At 38.8% G+C, this 22,538-nt stretch overlaps 1 protein-coding gene across 3 annotated transcripts in view; it reads right to left on the bottom strand.

Moving 5' to 3' along the window:
* LAMA2 (laminin subunit alpha 2) overlaps nucleotides 1-22,538 on the bottom strand; it is a 455,577-nt gene that overhangs the window by 94,925 nt on the left and 338,114 nt on the right. For 2 of the 3 annotated variants that reach the window (XM_073337269.1, XM_073337270.1), the window contains exons 31-34: nucleotides 18,271-18,357; nucleotides 17,143-17,336; nucleotides 7,848-7,990; nucleotides 7,218-7,316 (exon numbers count right to left, since the gene is read on the bottom strand). In XM_073337269.1, the coding sequence (XP_073193370.1) occupies nucleotides 7,218-7,316; nucleotides 7,848-7,990; nucleotides 17,143-17,336; nucleotides 18,271-18,357 (523 nt within the window). The remainder of the gene's footprint in view (nucleotides 1-7,217; nucleotides 7,317-7,847; nucleotides 7,991-17,142; nucleotides 17,337-18,270; nucleotides 18,358-22,538) is intronic. The other variant, XM_073337271.1, reaches the window with a different exon arrangement.

Here is a 22,538-nt window from a genome sequence, read left to right as displayed (position 1 = left end):
ATCCAGCAACGGGGTTTTCTTAGTCGTTGCGGCTGTCATGGATGGATATAGGGACGTCCTGATTTGCAGGGTAAGGTGTGGGTGAAGAGGTTTTCTGACTCTGTCTGGGAAGCTCAGCCCTCACAGTTGCAGTCCCCAATACACCACCATAGTCTCAGGGCATGGCTACGCTTGCCGATGTAGAGCACTTTGAGTTCAACCCGCCTTCGGAGAGCGCAGTAGGCAAAGCGCTGCCGTCTGTCCACACTGACAGCTGCAAGCACACTGGCGCTGCCACATTTGCGGCACTTGCAGTGGCATTGGGAGCGGTGCATTATGGGCAGCTATCCCAGCATGCAAGTAGCTGCAATGTGTTTTTCAAATGGGGGGTGGGGTGGGGTGGAGAGTGACAGGGAGTATGTTGTGTGTATGTGGGGGGAGAGAGAGTGGGTTTTTGGGGGGCTGAGAGCATGTCAGTATGCTGTCTTGTAAATTCAGACAGCAACAGACACCCTTAGCCCCCTCTCTCACACACAGCATTCCACAGTAATGGTTGCTTTGTCTTGGAGCAGATAAGCAGCCGGCTCTCAGAAACGGAGCTTTCAAAGGGCATTTCCACATTCCTGCAGCCAATTCCAAACAATGACAAGAGTGGCCACTTGATTTAAGGGGATTATGGGACATTTCCGGAGGCTGATCAGAGCGCAGTAAAGCAACACCTCGTTCACACTGGCGCCGCGGTGCTACAGCGAGGGTGAAGCAAACATTATTCCACTTACCGAGGTGGAATACCAGCAGCGCTGTAGCTGCGGAGTCACAGCGCTCTACGTGCCTTGCCAGTGTGGATGGGTAGTGAGCTAGTGCACCCAGGGCTCCTTTACTGTGCTGTAACTCACAAGTGCAGCCAAGCCCTCCATGAGGGTGGACTGTAAGAAATGAGTGAATGGAAATGTGAGTGAGGGAGAATAAAGTTAAATGGAAAGCCAGAAGGGGAGAAAAAAATGAGCTGATGGAAAGGGAAGAATGAAGCAAGCACCTGCAAGCTAATGAGGTGTGAATGTGAAGGTGAATGAATTGGCAATGAATATGAATGTAGATGAATGAGGGAGTATGGATGGAGGAGAAGACAGCAGGGAGAGATAGGAGGATGGCAGCCACTCTGGAGGGGAGGAAAGAGTGGATGAGAAGTTGTTCTGACTGACCAAACACAATGAAGGGGTTGCAGAAGGTTAAATACTGTGTTCTCCTGACCTTTACATTAAATGTATGGCAATTTTCTTCATGAACCCCTAATCTAGAAAATATCATTTCCCCTGCTTGCAGTTATAAGAGTCCTCTTCTATTTAAGGTCTGTGATGCCTAAGACCTTATAATTTGTATTAAAAGATGAAAATAAAGAGATAATGAATGAGCCTGCTTTTCATTACTATTTGGAGTACACACACACTCCCTCTCTTCAGGCACATGCACACATGTGCACACACACACACAAACACACACACTGTAATTCTGAAGGGATTTACAAAATAATATACTGATATAAAATGTACACAGGCAATAGCCAAAACCACTATCTTAAAGTGGCTTAAAACTACAACACAGGACTCTCTTTAGGGAAGGAGTCTAAAATTACATGGCACTTTTAAAATTTCAGGGGAATACTCAGCAGCTGATGTTAGCAATACAACTCTCAGTGTCACCTGTGTGTGTTAATTAATGTCCAGAGCAGCAATTCAACTACTTTGCTGAATATCGTCTCTCCAGGTCTGCCAGTCCTATATATTAATGTTCCATCAAATACTTGAACTTCAGCACTTCTGATATCAATTCCCCTTCTTAGAGTTCTCGACCATTAGGTGGCACACTTTATATTATTTTCCTTTCAGACTCTCTCTCTGATGACCTAACAATATTCCAATCTCTGCACTGAAGCTCTAATCTGAAATAAAAGCTTTCCTAATAAAAGGAATAACTAGCACATAGAATTGACATCCAGAGATCCTCAGCTCCCCAAAATAAAAGTGTTTTAAAAATTATTTGATTTATCGCTGTAAATGCCATTGCCATTTTGATAGCCCCACTGATTGACTCTTTGTGATAACTAGATTTGATTTTAAATCAGAAATTTCTCTGTCTTGCTGTGCAATTCTAAAGTGGAAACTGAAACAACTCACAGTGCTGTATAGCAGCTCTATAGCACAGTGCTCTATAGCAGTGGTTCTCAACCTACAGCCTGCTTGCAGCCCAATCAGCACACAGCTGCAGCCCATGTGACATCCTGAGGGCCATACAAGTAGTATATATATATATATATATATATATATATATATATATATATATATATATATATATATATATATATATTGTGTGGATGCAGTCCACATGAGACATAGAGAGCTGCATATGTGGCCCACAATGGTAAATTGAGAACCACTGTTGTACAGCCAAATGAGAAATGAACTACCACAACAAAGAGATCATTTGTCTATTTAAAACAGGAAAACCAAAATGCAGAAATTGCAAAACTTTTTCTATAATATGTCTGAGACCTCCTGGGCACTTCGCAACTCCATCACAAATGCTGAGTGAACCTGTGGTACCCGTGTGTGAGAGGCAATCCTACAAACACATGTTTATTATTTCTCTGAAATATTCAGGCCCAGGGGATTTGAAAGAGAAAACTATGCTTTTGAGGGACTGATAAAAAATGAGGAGTCTTTGTGGCACCTTAGAAACTAACACATTTATTTGGGCATAAGCTTTCGTGAGCTATAACCCACTTCATCAGATGCATGGAGTGGAAAATACAGTAGGCAGGTATAAATACACAGCACATGAATAGCTGGGAGTTGCCTTACAGAGTGGGGGATCAGTGCTAACGAGGCCAATTCAATTAGGGTGGATGTGGCCATTTCCAATATTTGACAAGAAGGGGAGAGTATCAACAGAGGGAAAATTATTTTTTGTAGTGACCCAGCCACTGCCAGTCTTTATTCAGGCCTAATTTGATGGTGTCAAGTTTGCAAATTAATTCCAGTTCCGCAGTTTCTTGTTGAAGTCTGGTTCTGAAGTTTTTTTGTTGAAGAATTGCCACTATTAAGTCAGTTATTGAGTGTCCAGGGAGATTGAAGTGCTCTCCTACTGGTTTTTGAATGTTTTTTGAATGTTACAATTCTTGATGTCTGATTTGTGTACATTTATTCGTTTGCGTTGAGACTGTTCAATTTGTCCAATGTACACAGCAGAGGGGCATTGCTGGCACATGATGGCATATATTACATGTATTTATACCTGCCTACTGTATTTTCCACTCCATGAATCTGATGAAGTGGGTTATAGCCCACGAAAGCTTATGCCCAAATAAATTTGTTAGTTTCTAAGGTGCCACAAGGACTCCTCGTTGTTTTTGCTGATACAGACTAACACGACTCTGAAAAGGGACTCATGGACTCCGAGCCCAAAAGGGACCACTGTGATCAGATAGTCTGACCTCCTGTATAACACAGGCCGTAGAACTTCCCCAAAATAATTCCTAGAGCAGATCTTTTAGAAAAACATCCAATCTTAATTTTAAAATTGTCACTGATGGTGATTCCATCACAGTAACCCTTGGTAACTTCTTCCAATGGTTAATTGCTCCCATTTAAAATGTGCACCTTATTTCCTGTCTGCATTTGTCTAGTTTCAACTTCCAAGCCCTTGGTTCATGTTATGCCTTTCTTTGCTAGACCGATGAGCCCAATATTACATATTTGTTCTCCATGTAGGTGCTTATAGACTGTAATCAAACCTATACACTTCCAACAGTGGTCATGCTAGTGCCAAATACAGAAGTAAAATAACTTCTTTACTGCTACTCGAAATTCTCCTCTTTATGAATCTCCTGATCGTGTTAGTTTTTTTGGCTACTGTGTCACACTGGGAGCTCATGTTCAGCTCCACCACAACCACCATGTCTTTCTCAGAGTCACTGCTTCCCATGATACAGTCCCCCATGCTGTAAGTATGGCCTACACTCTTTATCCCTAGATGTATACATTTAGCCATATTAAAACACATATTTTTGCTTGCACCCCATAATACAAAGTGATCCAGATCGCTGTGAATCAGTGACCTACTCTCTTCATTATTTAACAATCCCCCAACTTTTGTGTCATCTTCAAATGTTATCAATGATGATTTTATGTTTTCTTCCAAGTCACTGATAAAAATGTTAAATACTGTATGGCCCAGAACTGATCCTCACAGGACCCCACACAAGCTTGATGATGATTCCCCATTTACAATTATACCTGGACACCTGTCATAAGAACATAAGAAAGGCCATACTGGGTCAGACCAAAGTTTCATCCAGCCCAGTATCCTGTCTACCGACAGTGGCCAGTGTAATGATCAGTGATCTCTCTCCTGCCATCCATATCCACCCTCTGACAAACAGAGGCTAGGGACACCATTCCTTACCCATCCTGGCTAATAGCCATTAATGGACTTTGCCTCCATGAATTTATCCAGTTCTCTTTTAAACCCTGTTATAGTCCTAGCCTTCACAACCTCCTCAGGCAAGGAGTTCAACAGGTTGACTGTGTGCTGTGTGAAGAACTTCCTTTTATTTGTTTTAAACCTGCTGCCCATTAATTTCATTTGGTGGCCCCTAGTTCTTATATTATGGAACAAGTAAATGACTTTTCCTTATTCACTTTCTACACACCACTCATGATTTTATATACCTCTATCATATCCTCCCTTAGTCTTCTCTTTTCCACGCTGAAAAGTCCTAGCCTCTTTAATCTCTCCTCATATGGGACCCGTTCCAAACCCCGAATCATTTTAGTTGCCCTTTTCTGAACCTTTTCTAATGCCAGTATATCTCTTTTGAGATGAGGGGACCACATCTGTACGCAGTATTCAAGATGTGGGTGTACCATGGATTTATATAAGGGCAATAAGATATTCTCTGTCTTATTCTCTATCCCTTTTTAAATGATTCCTAACATCCTGTTTGCTTTTTTGACTGCCACTGCACACTGCGTGGACATCTTCAGAGAACTATCCACGATGAATCCAAGATCTTTCTCCTGATTTGTTGTAGCTAAATTAGCCCCCACCATATTGTATGTATAACTGGGGTTATTTTATCCCATGTGCATTACTTTACATTTATCCACATTAAATTTCATTTGCCATTTTGTTGCCCAATCATTTAGTTTTGTGAGATCTTTTTGAAGTTCTTCACATTCTGCTTTGGTCTTAACTATCTTGAGCAGTTTAGTATCATCTGCAAACTTTGCCACTTCACTGTTCACTCCTTTCTCCAGATCATTTATGAATAGGTTGAATAGGATTGGTCCTAGGACTGACCCTTGGGGGAACACCATTAGTTACCCCTCTCCATTCTGAAAATTTACCATTTATTCCTACCCTTTGTTCCCTGTCTTTTAACCAGTTCTCAATCCATGAAAGGATCTTCCCTCTTATCCCATGACAACTTAATTTATGTAAGAGCCTTTGGTGAGGGACCTTGTCAAAGGCTTTCTGGAAATCTAAGTACACTATGTCCACTGGATCCCCCTTGTCCACATGTTTGTTGACCCCTTCAAAGAACTCTAATAGGTTAGTAAGACATGATCTCCTTTTACAGAAACCATGTTGACTTTTGGGCAACAATTTATGTTCTTCTATGTGCCTGACAATTTTATTCTTTACTATTGTTTCAACTAATTTGCCCAGTACTGACGTTAGACTTACCGGTCTGTAATTGCCAGGATCACCTCTAGAGCCCTTTTTAAATATTGGCGTTACATTAACTATCTTCCAGTCATTATTTTGAATCCATCTGCTGTGTACCATGTTAATTTTATATCATTCTAGTTTTTTAATCAAAATGTTATGCAGTACCAGTTCAAATGCCTTACAAAAGTCTAAGGATATTACGTCAACACTATTATCTTTATCAATCAAACTTGTGATCTCATCAAAAAAAGATAACAGGTTAGTTTGAACTGGAACTGTTTTTCATGAATTCATGTTGATTTGCATTAATTACATTATCCTCCTTTAATTCTTTATTAAGTGAATCCCATATGAGCCGCTCCATTATCTTGTCTAGGATTGATATCAAGCTGACGAGCCTATAATTACCCATGTCATCCCATTTACCCTTTTTAAAAATTGGCACAACATTAGCTTTCTTCCAGTATTGCAGAATTTCCCCAGTGCTCCAAGACTTATTGAAAATCAACATTAAAGGTCCAGTGAAAAATTCTGTCTGTTCTTTTAAAACTCTTGGATGCAAGTTATCTGGACCTGCTGCTTTAAAAATATCTAACTTTAGTATAATCTGTTTAATATCCTCCAGAGATACTAGTGGAATGGGAAGAATGTTATCATCACAATAAGACTATATCATCTCTCTTCCCCCCAAATACATAACTGAAATATTTATTGAACATTTCTCCATTTCTGGATTATGATAGATAATTCTACCATTTCCATCTAGTAATGGACCAAATTCCATTGTCAGGATTCCTTTTGTGCCTAATATATTTTAAAAACTCCTTCTTATTGTCCCTAACTCTGCTGGCCATAGATTTCTCCTTTTGTCCCTTCCCTTTGCGTCCCTTATCAATTTCTTACATTTCCTAAGTTCTGATTTATATTCATTATCATCAACCTCCCCTTCCTTCCATTTATTATGTGGGTTACGTGTTACATGATTCTACTAAAGCAGAAACCCCAAGACTGTTCAAGAGGCAACACTTCAGTGCAGGGGGAAATGACAGAAATCTACTGACTCACTTGCTGAAGGCCTCTGTTACCCAAAAATGGGCTCCAGCCACAGGAGTCACTGTGGTAATCTGGAGGCTTAGCCACTGTTGGTTTTGTAAAATAACTCCTAGCAGCAACCCTTTTGAGACTTGTTCATATTTGCCACAATAATGGCTCTTTCCTTTAGCACTATCTTTTTCAAATCTGTTCATTCTTGAATGATGAGTACCTGCTTCTGCTTACATTATATGTTTATGTGAAAAGAACACATCTGAACATACTGCCCCCCCCAAAAAGAGGATGTCGGGGAGGCGTGGGGAGTGATTTGAAACTGGCACTTTGGGAGTGAAAGGTGATTTATAATTCAGCCATTCATTCACATTTAATTCATCTTCAAAAAGAATTTTGTCTGTCACTTAGAAGCATCCCTTTAAGCTAACCCCTAGCTTTACCTCAGAATGCTACAGGCTTACCCTTGTCAGTAACTCGTCCATCTCTGTCACGAGGGTATCCAGGTTTTTTTGTGCCAACTGAAGGAGTCTCTCTGGTGCTCGCTGAGGTGATAGCAAATGCTGGGGAAAAAAATCCATTTCATGGATTTCAGGTCTTCAGAAATAATGGAGGGAAGAAACATCAAAGCTTTCTTCTCAGTGCAGATGTATCTCCTTTTTTGACACTAATGACTAATGTCACACCCATCCAAACCTGTTTACTCAGAGGTCCTGACAGCTTTAAATCTTTTAATATAGGATATAAAATATATGCATGTGGTAGAGTATACAGTGCACTGACTACAATGTAACTGATCTACGGACTGTTAACAAGAATATTTATTTTTACTAGACTTTCATTTCATTTTCTCTGTGCCTGCCATATATTTCCTTCCATCCAAGTGAACAAACAAATTACCACTGCATGATTTACTTATTATCATGAGTCAAAATACATAATTGTAATAACTATTTACCAACTGTGACAAGTTTGAAGTAATTAAACCTTTCATTTGTCTTTTTTCCTACTTCTAGCTGTGGTTATGTGTACAGGCAAATATATAGGTGTCTGTACTGAATCCTTGGATTGATGTAGGTGTGCTATGCATATACCTTTAATTCCTGTGTCGTGTTCTCAAAACCATACAGCATTTTATATGGAGGAGGCAACGGGCCACTGAGGTTGACACTCAAAGTCATCTGGTTTAGTCGATCCAAGTCACTTAGAAGGAGTCCTATGCACTCATCATCACAAACTGTGGGAAGGACAGCGATAGTAAAGCATATTTATTCCTGCTAAGCATTTAAGGCAGATGTTTGAGCCAAAAATCTTTTACAGCACACTTACAATTCTGTGAAAGATAATGCCACCAATCTCAGATAATTAAACCCAACAAATGTATGGAACTAGAAAAAAACATGGAAACAATAGGTAGGGAATATTGCCTAGAACTTGATAATGGGACAGTATGATATAAAACCTATAGAGCTAAATTAGTAGACTTACCTGGGATAAAGAGGGAAAAAATTAACATTAAACGTTATAGACTAGCCTGTACAAAATCCTAATTTAGGTGAGCAATTTAGAGGAAGTCTGGAGAAAGCAGGCAGATAATTCAGCAATCTAAAGAGCACTAAAAAAAAAGAACTATGGATTGTCCTGCCATGTATTTGAATAGATGCAAACCTCTTGTATTCATGTCATTTATGCACTTTATAGTCACACCACACATAGCAGCACGGCCAAGCAAGTTAAACTGTAATGCAGATCGCAAAAAGGTCAGTATGAAAATGCTGATCACTTCCCCTTATTTAGTGCTTTCCTCTACTTCATTTCATTATTCAGATTATAATTTATTTGACTGTTGTGTACTGCATATGCCTTAAAGGCATTTGAATCTTTTCTCCCCAGTACTTTATCTTCCATTAAAAGAAGCTCACATAACCTTATCGTCTAATATTATTCACCCTGAAGACAGAAAATTATTCACCCTGTAAACAGAAAATTATGGGTATGTCTCTCTCTGAGTATGAGTCTCTCATCATCATGCACAAACATGTTACATAGGTTCAGTAAAGCTATACAGCATTTCGGAAGGTGGAGTAATTGTGAAACAATGAATACACTGGGGATGCTAAGAGACACAGAGGGCTGTGCCTAAAATTTTACAAGGATGTAATTATCTCACTCAACAACATCCTTTTAAGCTGCCTAATGGCTAGGAAACCATTAAGCAAAATGTGCATCTTTGTAAAAATAGGATGTATGGTAGATGATTTTCAATGCAGAATGACAGTTTCATCTGAAATCTATTGTTCCGTGTAGATTAAATCTCCTCTGCTTTTCATAATGTTCAGTCACAGTCATCAGAATGTTCCTTCATTCTAAATCAGGTGAGGACAGTTGAATTGTGAAGTGGGGGGCTGGTCCAATTGTGGATGGAGAAAGAAGAATGGATACTGGTTTAATACACCAAGGAGCTACTTGGAGAGGTCTGAGAGAAAATGGATGTCGGTTTAGTGCAGTGAGAAGTAGGTAGGCTAGCCACACTGGAAGGAGGATAGATGTTATTTGAAGAGTTCCTCTATTCATTTAATTCTTCCCCCTACGTCTCAATATTTTGTTGCTTGAGATGAAGTGCATTATAATTATTCTAGTGAAGGCCCTTATATTCTGGTTTTTGCCTGTATATCAAAAAGACTTTTACTGGCCCACCTCTTGTCATCTGTGTGTTTAGAGAGAGAAAACATATTTCCATAAGCTAAAGGCAAGTTTTACGGCAAGCTGTGTGTTTTATATACCAACATCTGTCTCCTAATTGGTCAAGAAGACACACAGATCTGAAAGCCATTTTGGAGGGTGTAAATGCATTGTCTAAGAGAAATACAGTGTGCTTTTAAAGCAGGGGAATTTTTTAGGTATATTTTATTTTATTCTGTATTTATTATATTCTGTATATTACATAAAACAATAAGAAATTTCTAGTTGCCCTCAATATTTTTGAAGTGACTGGAAATTAAAATGGGCTGCAAGTTAAAACCAAACAATTTACCGTAACAGGAAAAATTTGAATAGCTTATAAAAACATGAAGTATTCTCAGTGAACAAACAACTGTCATTTGATAAGTTTTCTCTGAGCAAGTGATATGAATTAACACCTCTTGGTTGACAATCAGGCTGAAAAGATGAACTGCATCAAGTCAGGACCACAGCTGAAGAGAAAAGACAGTTACTCCAATACACAGTCTGAATGTACTGGAGCAATAGCAGATATTTCAAGAGTATGAATATATTTTATATGACTAAATGTTTCCAAAACTTTATCTATAAAACTGTCAGCATAAATCTCTGTCTAATATTAACAAATGCAACTTTAAATTCAGATCATTATAGCAGTGCACATGTGTGAGGGGCAAATCATGCCACTATTACAATCTTTTCAGCTGGCAATTAATACAAAATATTGTATTTTCAGTTTTCACCACAATCTCTCATGCATAAATATTCTGGCCTATCTTCTAGTGAAAAGCATCTCAGAAAGCATGTATGCCAAAGAAAAATGGTTTCACAAACACTGACCTCATAATAAATGATACTTCAAGATATACATGTTTTACAGACATCTACCCTCTTACCTATTTTAAGTAAAAAAAGCCAAAGATAATGATAATGGAATCAGATTTTTTTTCAATACACACGGATCAGAGTATAGTTGAAAGGCTCTCCAACAAGTCTTCCTTTTTCTGGAATTCCTTTGTATGGCTGAAAGATCTCACAATATCTCTCATTTTCCTCTGTTTATTTTCCCTTTCTTAACTTTCAAGCCTTCATATTACATGGAATTTCCATTACAAAAATACCCACATGGAATATTCTAATAATGATCCAAAACACTGTAGTAAAACCACTGTAAGCTCTAGTGTTTTGAATCATTATTACACAACAATATAGTATCTTTTAAAGTTTTTTTCTGGATGAGTAGGGCAGAGATGGATTAATTCCTGAGGTGATCAATGCTGATACTTTTTTGTAAAAGTGAATGCTCCAGAGCAAGACAAACCATTCCTCCCTTCCGTCAGTGTCTGGGAGCATAATTTTGTTCTTAGTGCTACAGATACCTCAATCCTAATATACCACTCTTCCTAAGCATGCAGAAAGTGCATTCACATCAGTGTCAGTTCTGCATGACAACAGAGAGCAAAATATTATGGCTGAAATTGGTGTTGTGTAACTGAACCCAGAATTTTGTCTTAAATATTGTCATCACCATTAAAGTGCCAACACATCATATTACCCAGAGTTATTTCCCAGCTTAAGTATAAGGGAAATCCATGGAATCTCTGATATCACTATATGGTAACCTATGATAATTATTGACTTTTTATGTTGACTACTATCTATTCCTCTTTCTGCAATCTCAGGGGCTGCCAGTCAAAAAAGTGGTTGAGTGAACCTGGAATCAATCCCAAGTGTCTTTCTTGATTGTGCAGAACACTTACTAAACTAACCAATCTTATATCATTTCTGCCCCTTTTTCATCAGGGAAAAAGAAGTGAAATCCTGGTTTCATTTAATGTATTTGGAGTTTTGCCATTAACCTCATTGGAGGCAGGATTTCACCTGTGATCTCTATGTCTCCAAATTTTGCCAAAACTCAGACCCAGATCTGGATCAAAATTGTACGGCTCAGGTTCACTTCTGTTCTCCACTGTTCATAATCCCCCATTTGTTGCAGATGGCTGAGACTCAGTAGCTAGCAAGATTTAAACATGCAGAGGCTGGTGCAGTGGTTCTCAAACTTTTTGCCTTCATAACCCCATTTTCAGACTTATTGCTTCGTGCTACCCCAGAAAGCATGGAGGATGGTATTTTGCTCTACAAAATGGTGTCCTCTGCACAGCATGACTTCACATGAACCATACATGCGAAGTCACACAGCATGGAGTCTGCCATTTTGTACAGAAAAAAGGCATCCTGCACACACAGAATTGCAATCTCACCTGCTGATGATGCTACCCCATTTGGGGTTCTGATACATAGTTTGGGAACTGCTAGGCTGATGGCAGGACATTCGCTCAAATTTTCTCTCTCCAATAGTAGAGTGCAGGTTTCTTGACTGCATGGCATAGTGCAATGTCCATCTCTTTTCACAGGGTTAAATTAAATAAACAAAATTTTGTATTTTTTTAATATATATATTTCCCAGCTTCTCTATTTGTCTTATATTTTTTCCCTTTCCCTTTTATTTTCACCCTTTCATTTAAGTCCTTGCTTGCACATTAGTACCAAGTTGGCAGCATATATTTGAGGATAAGGATTTGTTGTTTAAATATTGCTGCAGATCTCAAAATATTGTGACTAAACTTTTACAGATGAGTCTGAATTGTACATATAATTGATCCCCTGAAAAGTGCTCAATAATAGGTGAATTATTATTTTATTATTTATTATGGGTATTACAGCAAAGCCTACAAGCTCTTATCAGGATTGGGGCCAATCAGGATTGTGCTAGCCACTGTGCAAACACACAGAAAATCTTCGTCCCTGTCCAGGTGAGTTTACAATCTAAGACCCTAATTCTCCAATGACTCTCTCATGATTTTATGCACTCTGGGCAGACCAGCTGAAGTCTCTAGAATTACTCACAGAGCATAAAGTTAAGCATGTGTAAGTCTTTGCAGAATCAGGATCTAATTTAAGATGAGATGCAACAGACTATAGACTTGATCCAAATCCGATTGAAATGAATGGAAATATTTTCATTGACTTCAGTAGGCTTTGGTTCAAACCATATTGAAGAAGAAAGAGGGAGGGAGGACAAGTGTGAGAACATTGGAAACTCTGAGTTACATATTGTGGTCATGTGTGAATTTTAAGTTTTTATGCCCAAAACCATCTAATGCAGGTGAAGGGGCAGAGAGCAGAAAAAGGACAACCCCTATGCATTGAATTACTCTTGGGCATAAAGGATTGTGGCCATCCCTTTTTAACTCCGACAGAGAAGCACATATTTCTGAAATACAGTTGTAACTATCAAAAGGTCAACATTTACACCCCAATATTTGGGATACCACAACTAATGTCTATTACAAGTAGGATATTGTGTTGCCTGTATCTCTGACACCAGGCTGTGGTAGCTATTGGTCAATGGTGACATTTATAGTGGTGAAAACTGCATAGATATTTATATTATTTAACATCATAGGCGTGCCTAAGCAGAGTAAATTATTACAAATTAAAACTAATATTTGTGAGTAATTAGAGAAAATCTGGGGGAAATTTTTTGTATTTGAAATTAAACAATTTGTTCCCTGCATCATTAAAAATAAGCTCTGTTGCTAATTTTCTTATTGGTTATGAAGGCTACAGTTTGCTTGAACAAAAAGGGGAAAATAAGACATTAGAACTGGACTACATAAGAGCACAGATTTCAAGGATCATGTATATTAATCAGTGTGGAGACCTCCTCAGCATGACCCTGAGCATACAAACTCTTCACTCCCTGGAATTTTTGAAAATCTGATGGCTTCATTTGGAACCAATCAATTGGGGGCAATGATATAAATGCCAAAATTACTTATTTAAAAATAAAGAAATAGATTAGAATTAATTCAGAGGCATATTAGGCTATTTTGAGTATTGAACTTCTCAGAAGAAATTTATTTTTGGCTATAATTTTTCTCATCACTGCTCTAGCTGCTCATCAGACTAGACCTAACATTGTTCTGTTCTGGGAGTGTAATAAGGAGGTTTATTCCATGTGTCTACGCTATCCACATGTAATTATCTTTCTGTTATTATCTGACTGTAAACAAATTCTTCCCTTTGTACAACAACTGTATGTTTTTAAAAAATCCCCCTTTTTCCATTCTGCCTGTGGCTCTCTAAAATATAATTATTACAAAACAATACTGACAAAAATGCCACCTACTAAGCAACAAAAATGATGTAATGAAATAGTTGCTCGACAAGATGATGCTATACTGTAAATAAAAAAAATTATGTTCAGTCAAAAATATGATTATTTAAATCCAAATGCACACCTCTCTGGTGGTGGGTGTTTTTTTTTTGCCTAGTCACTTTAAATTGTCCCACCATTAAGATGTTTAGTATAAAAGAGACCTTTAATATAAATGTTACATTTAAATAATGTTACATTGTAATAGATTGGTTAAAAGTTTACTTTTAATAGGATTTCAATTTGTATTCCTTAACTTTTATGAGTTATTTTTAAATATAGTACTACCATTTAAAGAACACTTCCAAAAAATTAATTAGTAGAAATCATTTGGTATTAAATATCCAAAATCAATGGACAAATATTAAATATGACAGTCCAAAATGTTAATAGTTTAACAAGACTATGCTTTAAATTTATATTACTTACATGTGTGTGTATGTATGTTTGCATTAAGCTAGACCATTTTAAAACCATCTAATAATCTAGGACTTTACATCACAATTCTTGCAATTACCACCAATGCACCAATATTTAAAATGAAATTATTGAAAGGAACAAAAATATCCAGGCGAATACTCATATATCATTTGTTTGAAAGATTGCAGGTATGTAATATTCCTTATGGGGCATTCATTTGCTCCATTTTAGTCACTATTAGTCACTTAATCAATATTATTATGGTTTTATTACAGTTGAAAGTGGTTAGCCATAAGGTTTTTATTGCGTTTTCTGGAAAAAAAATGTCTTATACACTCAAGCTGAATGATAACAACATAAAGGGACCAAATCCTCAGCTGCATCAGAGTGAATCTTGGCACAGCTATGGGCTTGGGGAGGTGGGCAAAGCCTCAGTGCTTCTCTAAATGATGCCTCTCTGCAATGGCTCTTGGTGGGCCCTTTGACAGCTGGAGTGCAACATTGTATCACCAACACTCCTTGTGTCTGTTATGACCCTAGAATGCCCTTGATGGGCTAGGAGGGGGAAGCATAGAGTTGGCTATGTTGGCCTTAGGCTACCTGGGGTTTCCACTATGGTAGGGGAGTCCCCAGTCTGCCACTGGAGCAGGCAGACCTGTGGAAATAGGGAGTAGAGTGATACCTGGTTTATATTATTTAATACTAGTCTCCTCTGGTGCACAGCTAGGAATAATATGGGCCACATATTAAAACATATTAGAGAAAATACCTCTATTTGTGCATTTGCAACTTGGCACTTCCACATGCAATGTTGAGCACTTTCACTTGTGTGTGCAAATGCTAAAACCCATTTGTACATGCAAACTCAGTACTAATGTTGTTTTGTATATATGCAAGTTATTTGCATACACACAAAAATACAAGCTGAGTTGAGGCTGCACTGACAATTTTGGCTATATTACTAATAAGTAATACAATAACCATAGACTTATTTTCCTTAATGTTGCACTCATACTGTGAATTGTATTTTACAAATTATCATTGACTTCACTGGGAGTTTTGGGTGCTCAGCACATCTGAAAATCAGGCCTCTTCCATTTAGGTACCTGCCTATGGCTTTAGATGGCTTACTTTAGGTGCCACACTGAAAAATGCAATCAACGTTTTATAGGTAGGTAGCTATATACAGCAGGGCTTGATGGTCCATTGCCCTGCACCTTGTGTCATCATTTACAACACTGCAGAGAGGGTGTAAAATACTGCCATTCTGATCTGGTAGCATTTTACATGCACTTTACTCTCACGTTGCTCCGATATAAATGAAAAGACAACGTGCAGGACAACAGAGAACCAAGCCCTATAACATTGGGGTATATTAGGTCTCTCTATCATTCTCTCTAACATACCTATGAAGATATTAACGTACTTATACAGAGAATGTAGCGTCCTTTTTCAGCACTTACTGAAGTTTCTCACCTAGCTCTCTGTTCACTGACAAGGCAATGTTGGCTCCTTTGTACATTTGAACACTTGTAAACCTCACCCTGCCAGATTCTGAGCACTTCCTGAGAGATGCTGAAAGCCCAAATGACTGCAATGTTCTGCACCTTACAGCATCAGGCCCATTATGCCTAGCATACTTTAAACAGGACTCCTTTATTCATCCTTTCAAACATTGAAAGACATATTTAGCTCTTGATGGATATGAGCTGTTAATGTTATTCCATGTCAATTTTAGGGTTTAATGCCTATTTTTAGGCTGTTTTGCATTGTTTGTGTTGCACAGTTGCAATTTGTCCTGATTACCTATTAGCTGGTTTAATAGTAATGGTACCTGAGTCCGTACCAAAGTCTCTGGAAATTTAGGCTGAGTAAAGATGAAATGAGTACTCCAGGATTTTACCCAATGCAAAAATAAAAATTTTAGTTTTATGGTGCCTATCTGCTTTGGTGTTATATGCACCTCACATGGAAAGAAAATCACAAAATGAAAAAGCTTCAATTAAAATTCAACAACAAGATAAAATCCAGATAAAACATTAAAACCAGTTCATTGTGGCCTGCCAATATATTCAAGTATGCATAGAATAAAAATCTTATATACTAGGGGCTTATTGGATCCCTATCTGTGTTCTGTTTTAAATAGAACAATGATGTGAATGCCTGGAGGGTGGGAAAATCACAATTAAATTAGTTCCTATTCATTTTCTCTTTTTTAAGAAAATGCCTTATTTCAGTTCATGATTGACTCAGTGTCCAAGAATACGTTCTGCAACCTGATTTTTATGTGCTTTTGAGAATACATAAGGAATTATCACAGAAAAATGAAATTCTGGTCTCAGAACAAACATAATATCCAATTTCCAAAATTCCAAATTCCAAAAAATAATAAAAGAGAAGACAATTTGAACATACAAAAACTGAAGGCAAGGGCAAAAAGTATGAGTTTTGTAAAATGTAACTCAACAGTGTTTTAGGCTAGATTGGCTATTCATTTTATCCTTTAAACAAAAGACATTCTTTGTTTCTGAATAGATTGTACCCTGACTACTTCTATCGTCTCAATTTCAATAGGAGGTTGTGAACCAGCATGTCCAAGGCTTTCTATAAGCCTTGATGAATACTTTTCAGAGTCTATGTATGATTCATGGCAAAAAGCAGTGGAGCTGCTGATTAAACATTTAGGAACATACTAAAATATTCAATAAACCCAGATCTTTAATCTGTCACAGCAGCATCCCCAACCTTTGGCAAATCTGCAAACTTCGAAACTGACTAAAAGAAGTCCTTCAGAGCCTTGCTGTGGATTTTCAATGATGGTATTAAACTGTACTGAAGATTTTACAAGCATCTTGAGGCTTGTGAAAATGGGAGGCCAGAATGCTAGGGAAATGAGAAGTCTGGTAGATATTTAAAAAAAAAATAAAACAAAACAGCTACATAATTGACTGGCACCATAACAAGATTCAGCTCCTGAGATGCGACACAAACCACCATAACCCCCCGAAAGGTAATGTTAGTATACGTACAAATGCACTCCATGCCATCACGCACATGCTGGTGCTTGCAGCCTGCACAAGTCCACCCTGTGGATCCAGGTTTGCAAGTGCACTGTCCGGTGACAGGGTCACAGGGGATAGGCAGTGAACCGTATGGATCACACTCACATTCTTGGCAGGACCTTCCTGGAGTTCTTGGGTCACCAGTGTAGCCAGGGGAACATCTAGACATTATAAATATCAACACAGATTTGTCCTCTTAAGAATGCAGTGTATTATATTTATCTTGTCAGCAGTTGGCAAGACTATACCAAGTTGAGCACCCAAAAGCACAAGCCTTGGGATTTTTTGGGGCACTTTATGAACAAATATATATTTATGTAAGGGAGAAATTTGCATACCACCTGACCAACTGATTATAGGCACAATCCTGTGATCAATATGTGGGTTTCAATCAGGACAGCAGGGTTGGGCAAAATGATTCCAAGGTCTAATGCTCCCTAAAAGCTTTGCAGACACTCAAGCCCCATCAGAAGTAAAACTCTACAACAGACTGACTTGAAATCTCCCCCATGATCTACCTTTTATCAAGAGATTGTCTGGCTGTTGTGTTTAAAAGAGAAATTTGTACTAATAATCTCCTGATAACTGTGATCAGCTTATTCATACTGTGTTATGCAGCTATTTGTTGTTATGGGTAGAACAACTGCAGTCTCTTTGGTTATTAATAAATCTAACTGTAAATTTCTTCCTGGTGGTCAAGGTCAAAAAGGCTTCACTAACAGCCAAAAAGGGAACTTTAGGATGACATCAGGACAATTTATATGTATAACACATAATTTTAGATAAATATATCATTTTCTTTAGCTCTTGGAGTACAATGAAAAAAGAACATGGAGTAAAAAAAGACTAAGCCAATAGAATTTTGGAATTAACATTAATGAGTTTATCCACTCTCAATTTACAATAGAAATTGTTAAACTACCTGATAAATCCAGATTTTAAACCATATACAGAAGAGGAAATAACTTATCAAAAGAAGCATATTTAGAAGATACTTAATTATTTACTGACATCCACTGAAAGGCATTATGCCTCTTTCTACTCTGTCCCCTTTCTAATTCTCTCTCTCCATCTCATCCCACACAATTACCATACCTTTCACAGTACTGGCCTTCATATCCAGGTGGGCAAGCGGTACACCGGTAATCACTGAGACCTTCCGCAACACAAGAAGGGCTAAAGCTAAATCGGGGGAAACAAAGAATAAAAAGCCATTTCTACTGTACTCCATTTATATACCATCTCATGCTAAGCAGCTGTACAGGGCCACTAATACAGTCTCTTCTTCAATGTTAATATCGGGATTTTCTTACCCACTATGTACCTTATTTTTTACCCGCTAATGTACCTGCTATGTACATCTAGTGGAGAGATACTCATCAGTGATCACAATTCTTCTATAAGTCCCTAGCTGTGATGTGAATGGTGTCAAAGGGTGAGCAGCGAAGGGAAAAATTCTGCTATTTTTCCAGCAACAGTAAATTTTCCCACCTCAGCCATACTTTGCTGATTTCCATGTCCTCTGGTCCTTGTTTTGTAATGTAGCATCTGCTGGAGTTTATGGGTGCCTCTGCCCTCTGATGGATAGAATCAGACCTGCTGAAGTGTTACTTCTTCTTCTTCTGATTATTATTATTAATCATTATTATTACTATCATAATGCCTAGGATTTCTAGTTGTGGACCAGGATGCCACTATGCTAGGTGCTGTGCAAACAGAACAAAAAGAGGCTCCGTCTCCTGCTGAACCATGGCCACTGGGAGCTGCAGGCGGCCATGCCTGTGGATGGTCAATGTAAACAAACTGTCTTGCAGCCCGCCAGTGGATTGCCCTGCTGGGCCACAGGTTGCCCGCCACTGGTTCAAGTATAAGACATGGGGACAATAGATGGATGAAGACAGACAGGGGAATTCAAAGAAACAATGAGAAAGTATTGGTCAGCATAATAGGCAGAGGTGTCAGCATACGTGCTACTCCTGGGAGAATTCTGTGCCAAAAAATTAAAAATTCCGTGCCAAAAAAGTAAAAATTCTGCACACAATATTTTCAAATTCTGCAAAATTCTGCATATTTTATTTGTCTAAATAATGTAATATAATCACACTGGTTTCAATTACTTAGGTAATTTATTTAAACTACAATACAATAAATGGAGAATGGGAGCGAGGAGCACTGGAGAAAATCCCCAAGCCCCAAATAGTAATGTAGCTAGGTTTGATCCTTAATTTCTAGTTATTAGTCAACCAACATATGCAGCCAAATGCTCAGTGTTACATCAAAGACAACTAAAGAGCAAGTGAGGGCTGAGGAATCAAACTCATAATTTATATTGGTTACTGACCACCACCAGAAAGGGCAGTAGCAAATAGTTCATGGAGCATATTTTTTCAGTCCAAAACATTAGACCAGCTCTAATCACTAAAGCACCATAAGCATTTATAAGGCCATACTGTCCTTTATACCACTCTGGCAATGTGAAGGAGCCTTAAAACTTTTTCACCTGTTTTATACTTCTGGGGGAATTCACTAAGAACAATGGGAACAACTGACTAAGCAGGCAGGCTGCTACATTCTGCTCTGCCTAAGGGGACGGAGCCTGCCCCATGCTTACCTCCTCAGAAACACCCCAAAGACCTGCCCCTCCATGCCGAGCATGCCGCAGAAGCGATTAAGAGGGTCAGAATGTCTCTCTCTCTCTCACACGTATGACTGCCCAGCCCCACTCCCGGTGGTGATTTATGTCTCTACCAGCTGCTCCAGGCACCTGAACCCACCTGCCTGTGCTGGTGGGGAGGGGTGGGTGACCACTCTTGCAGCTTCCCCATTAGAAGTCATTCTTCTGTGGGGAGGCAAAGAAATCTGTGGGGGGCATGAATTCTGTGCATGTGCAGTGACGCAGAATTCCCCCAGGGGTAGCCAGCAGCCTAACCATTGTCAAGTTTTTTGTAGGCATCATGGCAAAGGAATGTTTGAGGGAGGATTTTGAAGGTGGATAAAGTGATAGCTCTGAGACTATTTACAGGGAGTGCCTCCCAAGCCTGAGTGGTAGCAAGGGAGAAAGCACAAAGGTGCTTGTTTGAAAATTTAACTAACAGGTGATGGAGGCTGATGTCATAGGCTGATTTGGAGGTGGGAGTTGACATCTTGATAATGGGTGACAGATGATAGGTAGCATGTGGATAGGCCATGTAGGGTCTTAACAGTGAAGATGAGTAGTTTATGGTTAGCGTGACAGAGAAAAGGAGCCAGTGGAGGGATGCAAAGAGAGGGTTGACATGGTCAAAATGAATGGTCAGGAAAACTATCTTTGCAGGAGCATTTTGAATAGCTATGAGCAGGACAAAACTGTGTTTGTCAAGGCCAGAGAAAAGGATGTTGCAGTAATCAAGACATGAGATGAACCGAAGTTTTAGTTGTGTGGGTGGATAGGAAAGACCATTATCTTAGGGCTTGTCTTCACAGGTAATTGATGCCAAAGTTATGGGCCTAATAGGCAGGCTGAATGGTGGTGCTGGGAGAAGGCCTTGGGAAGAGAGGGGTAGATTATGAGCTCTGTTTTAGCCATGTTGAATTTGAGCTGACAGCTAGACATCCACAAGAAGATGTTAGAGAGAGGCTGAGATTTCAGTTTAGACAGAGGGAGACAGGTCTGGAATAGAGAGGTAGATGAGTGAGTCATCAGCAGAGAGGTGACAGCTGATTTGTTGTTTGTGGATGAGATTACCCAGAGGTATGGTGTAGAGGGAGAAGAGAAGGGGACCAAAGACAGAGCCCTATGGAACCACAACAGAATGTTGATGGGCAGGATGAGCCAGAACCTCTTGAAGACACTCTGAAGGAGCGATCAGAGAGGGAGGAGAAAAAACAGCACAGGATAAAGTAACAGAAGCCAAGGGAGGATATGATTTCAAGACGAGCATGGCTGATGATGTCAAAGATGGCTAACAGGCCGAGGAGCATGGGGATGGAATACTGGCTCTGAGCTTTGACTAGGAAGAGGTCATTAAAGACTTTGGCAAGATCGTTTGTGATGATCTCACACTCTTGCCCTAATACTACCCTATTGAAAGAATAATTTGTTTTAGCTCAAGCAGTGAATGTGTGTATTTTAGACACAGAATATAATGAGTTCTGTTCACGATAAATTGGTGACTGTAGTGTGTACCCACGAAAGATGTGTAGAGTAGTGTGCTATTGGAATATTAGTAAGTCAGGATCCTGTACTCACAGTTTTAAAAAAAAATAGGAGGGGAGGAGGGAGACACAGCTAAGCATCAAAATGGTGCTTGTGCTACAAAATGTATCAACCTATTTGTGCAGGGAGTGCCAAACCAGATTAATGCTGAAAAAGCACTGAGGTGCTGGTGGCCCAGAACTCCCCACTTTGGTACAGTGCAGTCAGCATCCTTATAATGCATTAAATCAATAGTGCTTGAATGAGTAATAAAAATTACACCTTTGCATAAAATGTAAACAAATTGATCTACTACTCACAAACTCATTATCCAACACATTTTCAACTGTGTAAAAATAGATCCACACACCCATAAGCAACTTACTCCCTCCAGTTTTTCAGCTCATCATATTTGAAGCTGAAAGCTGATTGTGCAGAAAAACAAAAACATCTTTAAAAACTTAAAGCCTTAAACTTAGTTGTGCTCTTGAAAACTTAAAAAATAAAAATAACTGAATTCTATTTCTTCAAAAAAATGTTATCGTGTCAGTCTGTGTCATCCAAGTACCAGCTCGTGTGTAGTTCACCTAGGTGTCTGTAGATTTATTATTACGGGGCTACAATAGAGTGGCTGAATCTGATTTTTCCCCCCTCTAATATTATCTCAAAGAGCTTGTAACGAGAAAGTGGAACAAATATAAATCAGGCTGGCCATTATCAAATCAAATCAATTCAAGAAAGCCTTTTCTGTTATAAATAAGGCACGTGGACCATGTCCCAGAGGTTAAAGCGCTGCACTGCTACAGAAGAAACCTGGATTCAAGTTGCATTCAAGTCTTTCATTGGCTAGGCTGATAAGACTTGGAAGAGCTATGGAGGTTGCACAGCAATTTCCTGAGGAAAAGGGAACCTCGAATCATCCTAAGTAATTGCTTTGGTTGATCTAGACTCAGCATTTATGAACTCTGAAAGAATTCTTGATGCCGTTTGCTTCACATGAAAGATCACTGAAATCTTGGGTATTGAGGATGGAAAGAGGAGCCGTTCCCACCCAAAACACCAAAACCACCCCCAAAATTATAAAATGATGAAGACAGAAGATGACATCTCAAAGGGAAAGTGTACTGACCAAAGTACTTATTAGCACACCCTAAAGGTCAATCAATGAGAAAGAACACAGAATGTGGCT

This window comes from Lepidochelys kempii, chromosome 3 (genome assembly GCF_965140265.1).
Source record: "Lepidochelys kempii isolate rLepKem1 chromosome 3, rLepKem1.hap2, whole genome shotgun sequence".
Taxonomy (NCBI): domain Eukaryota; kingdom Metazoa; phylum Chordata; order Testudines; family Cheloniidae; genus Lepidochelys; species Lepidochelys kempii.
Note: the sequence above shows the minus strand (reverse complement) of the source record. Positions and strands in the feature narration are given on the sequence as shown.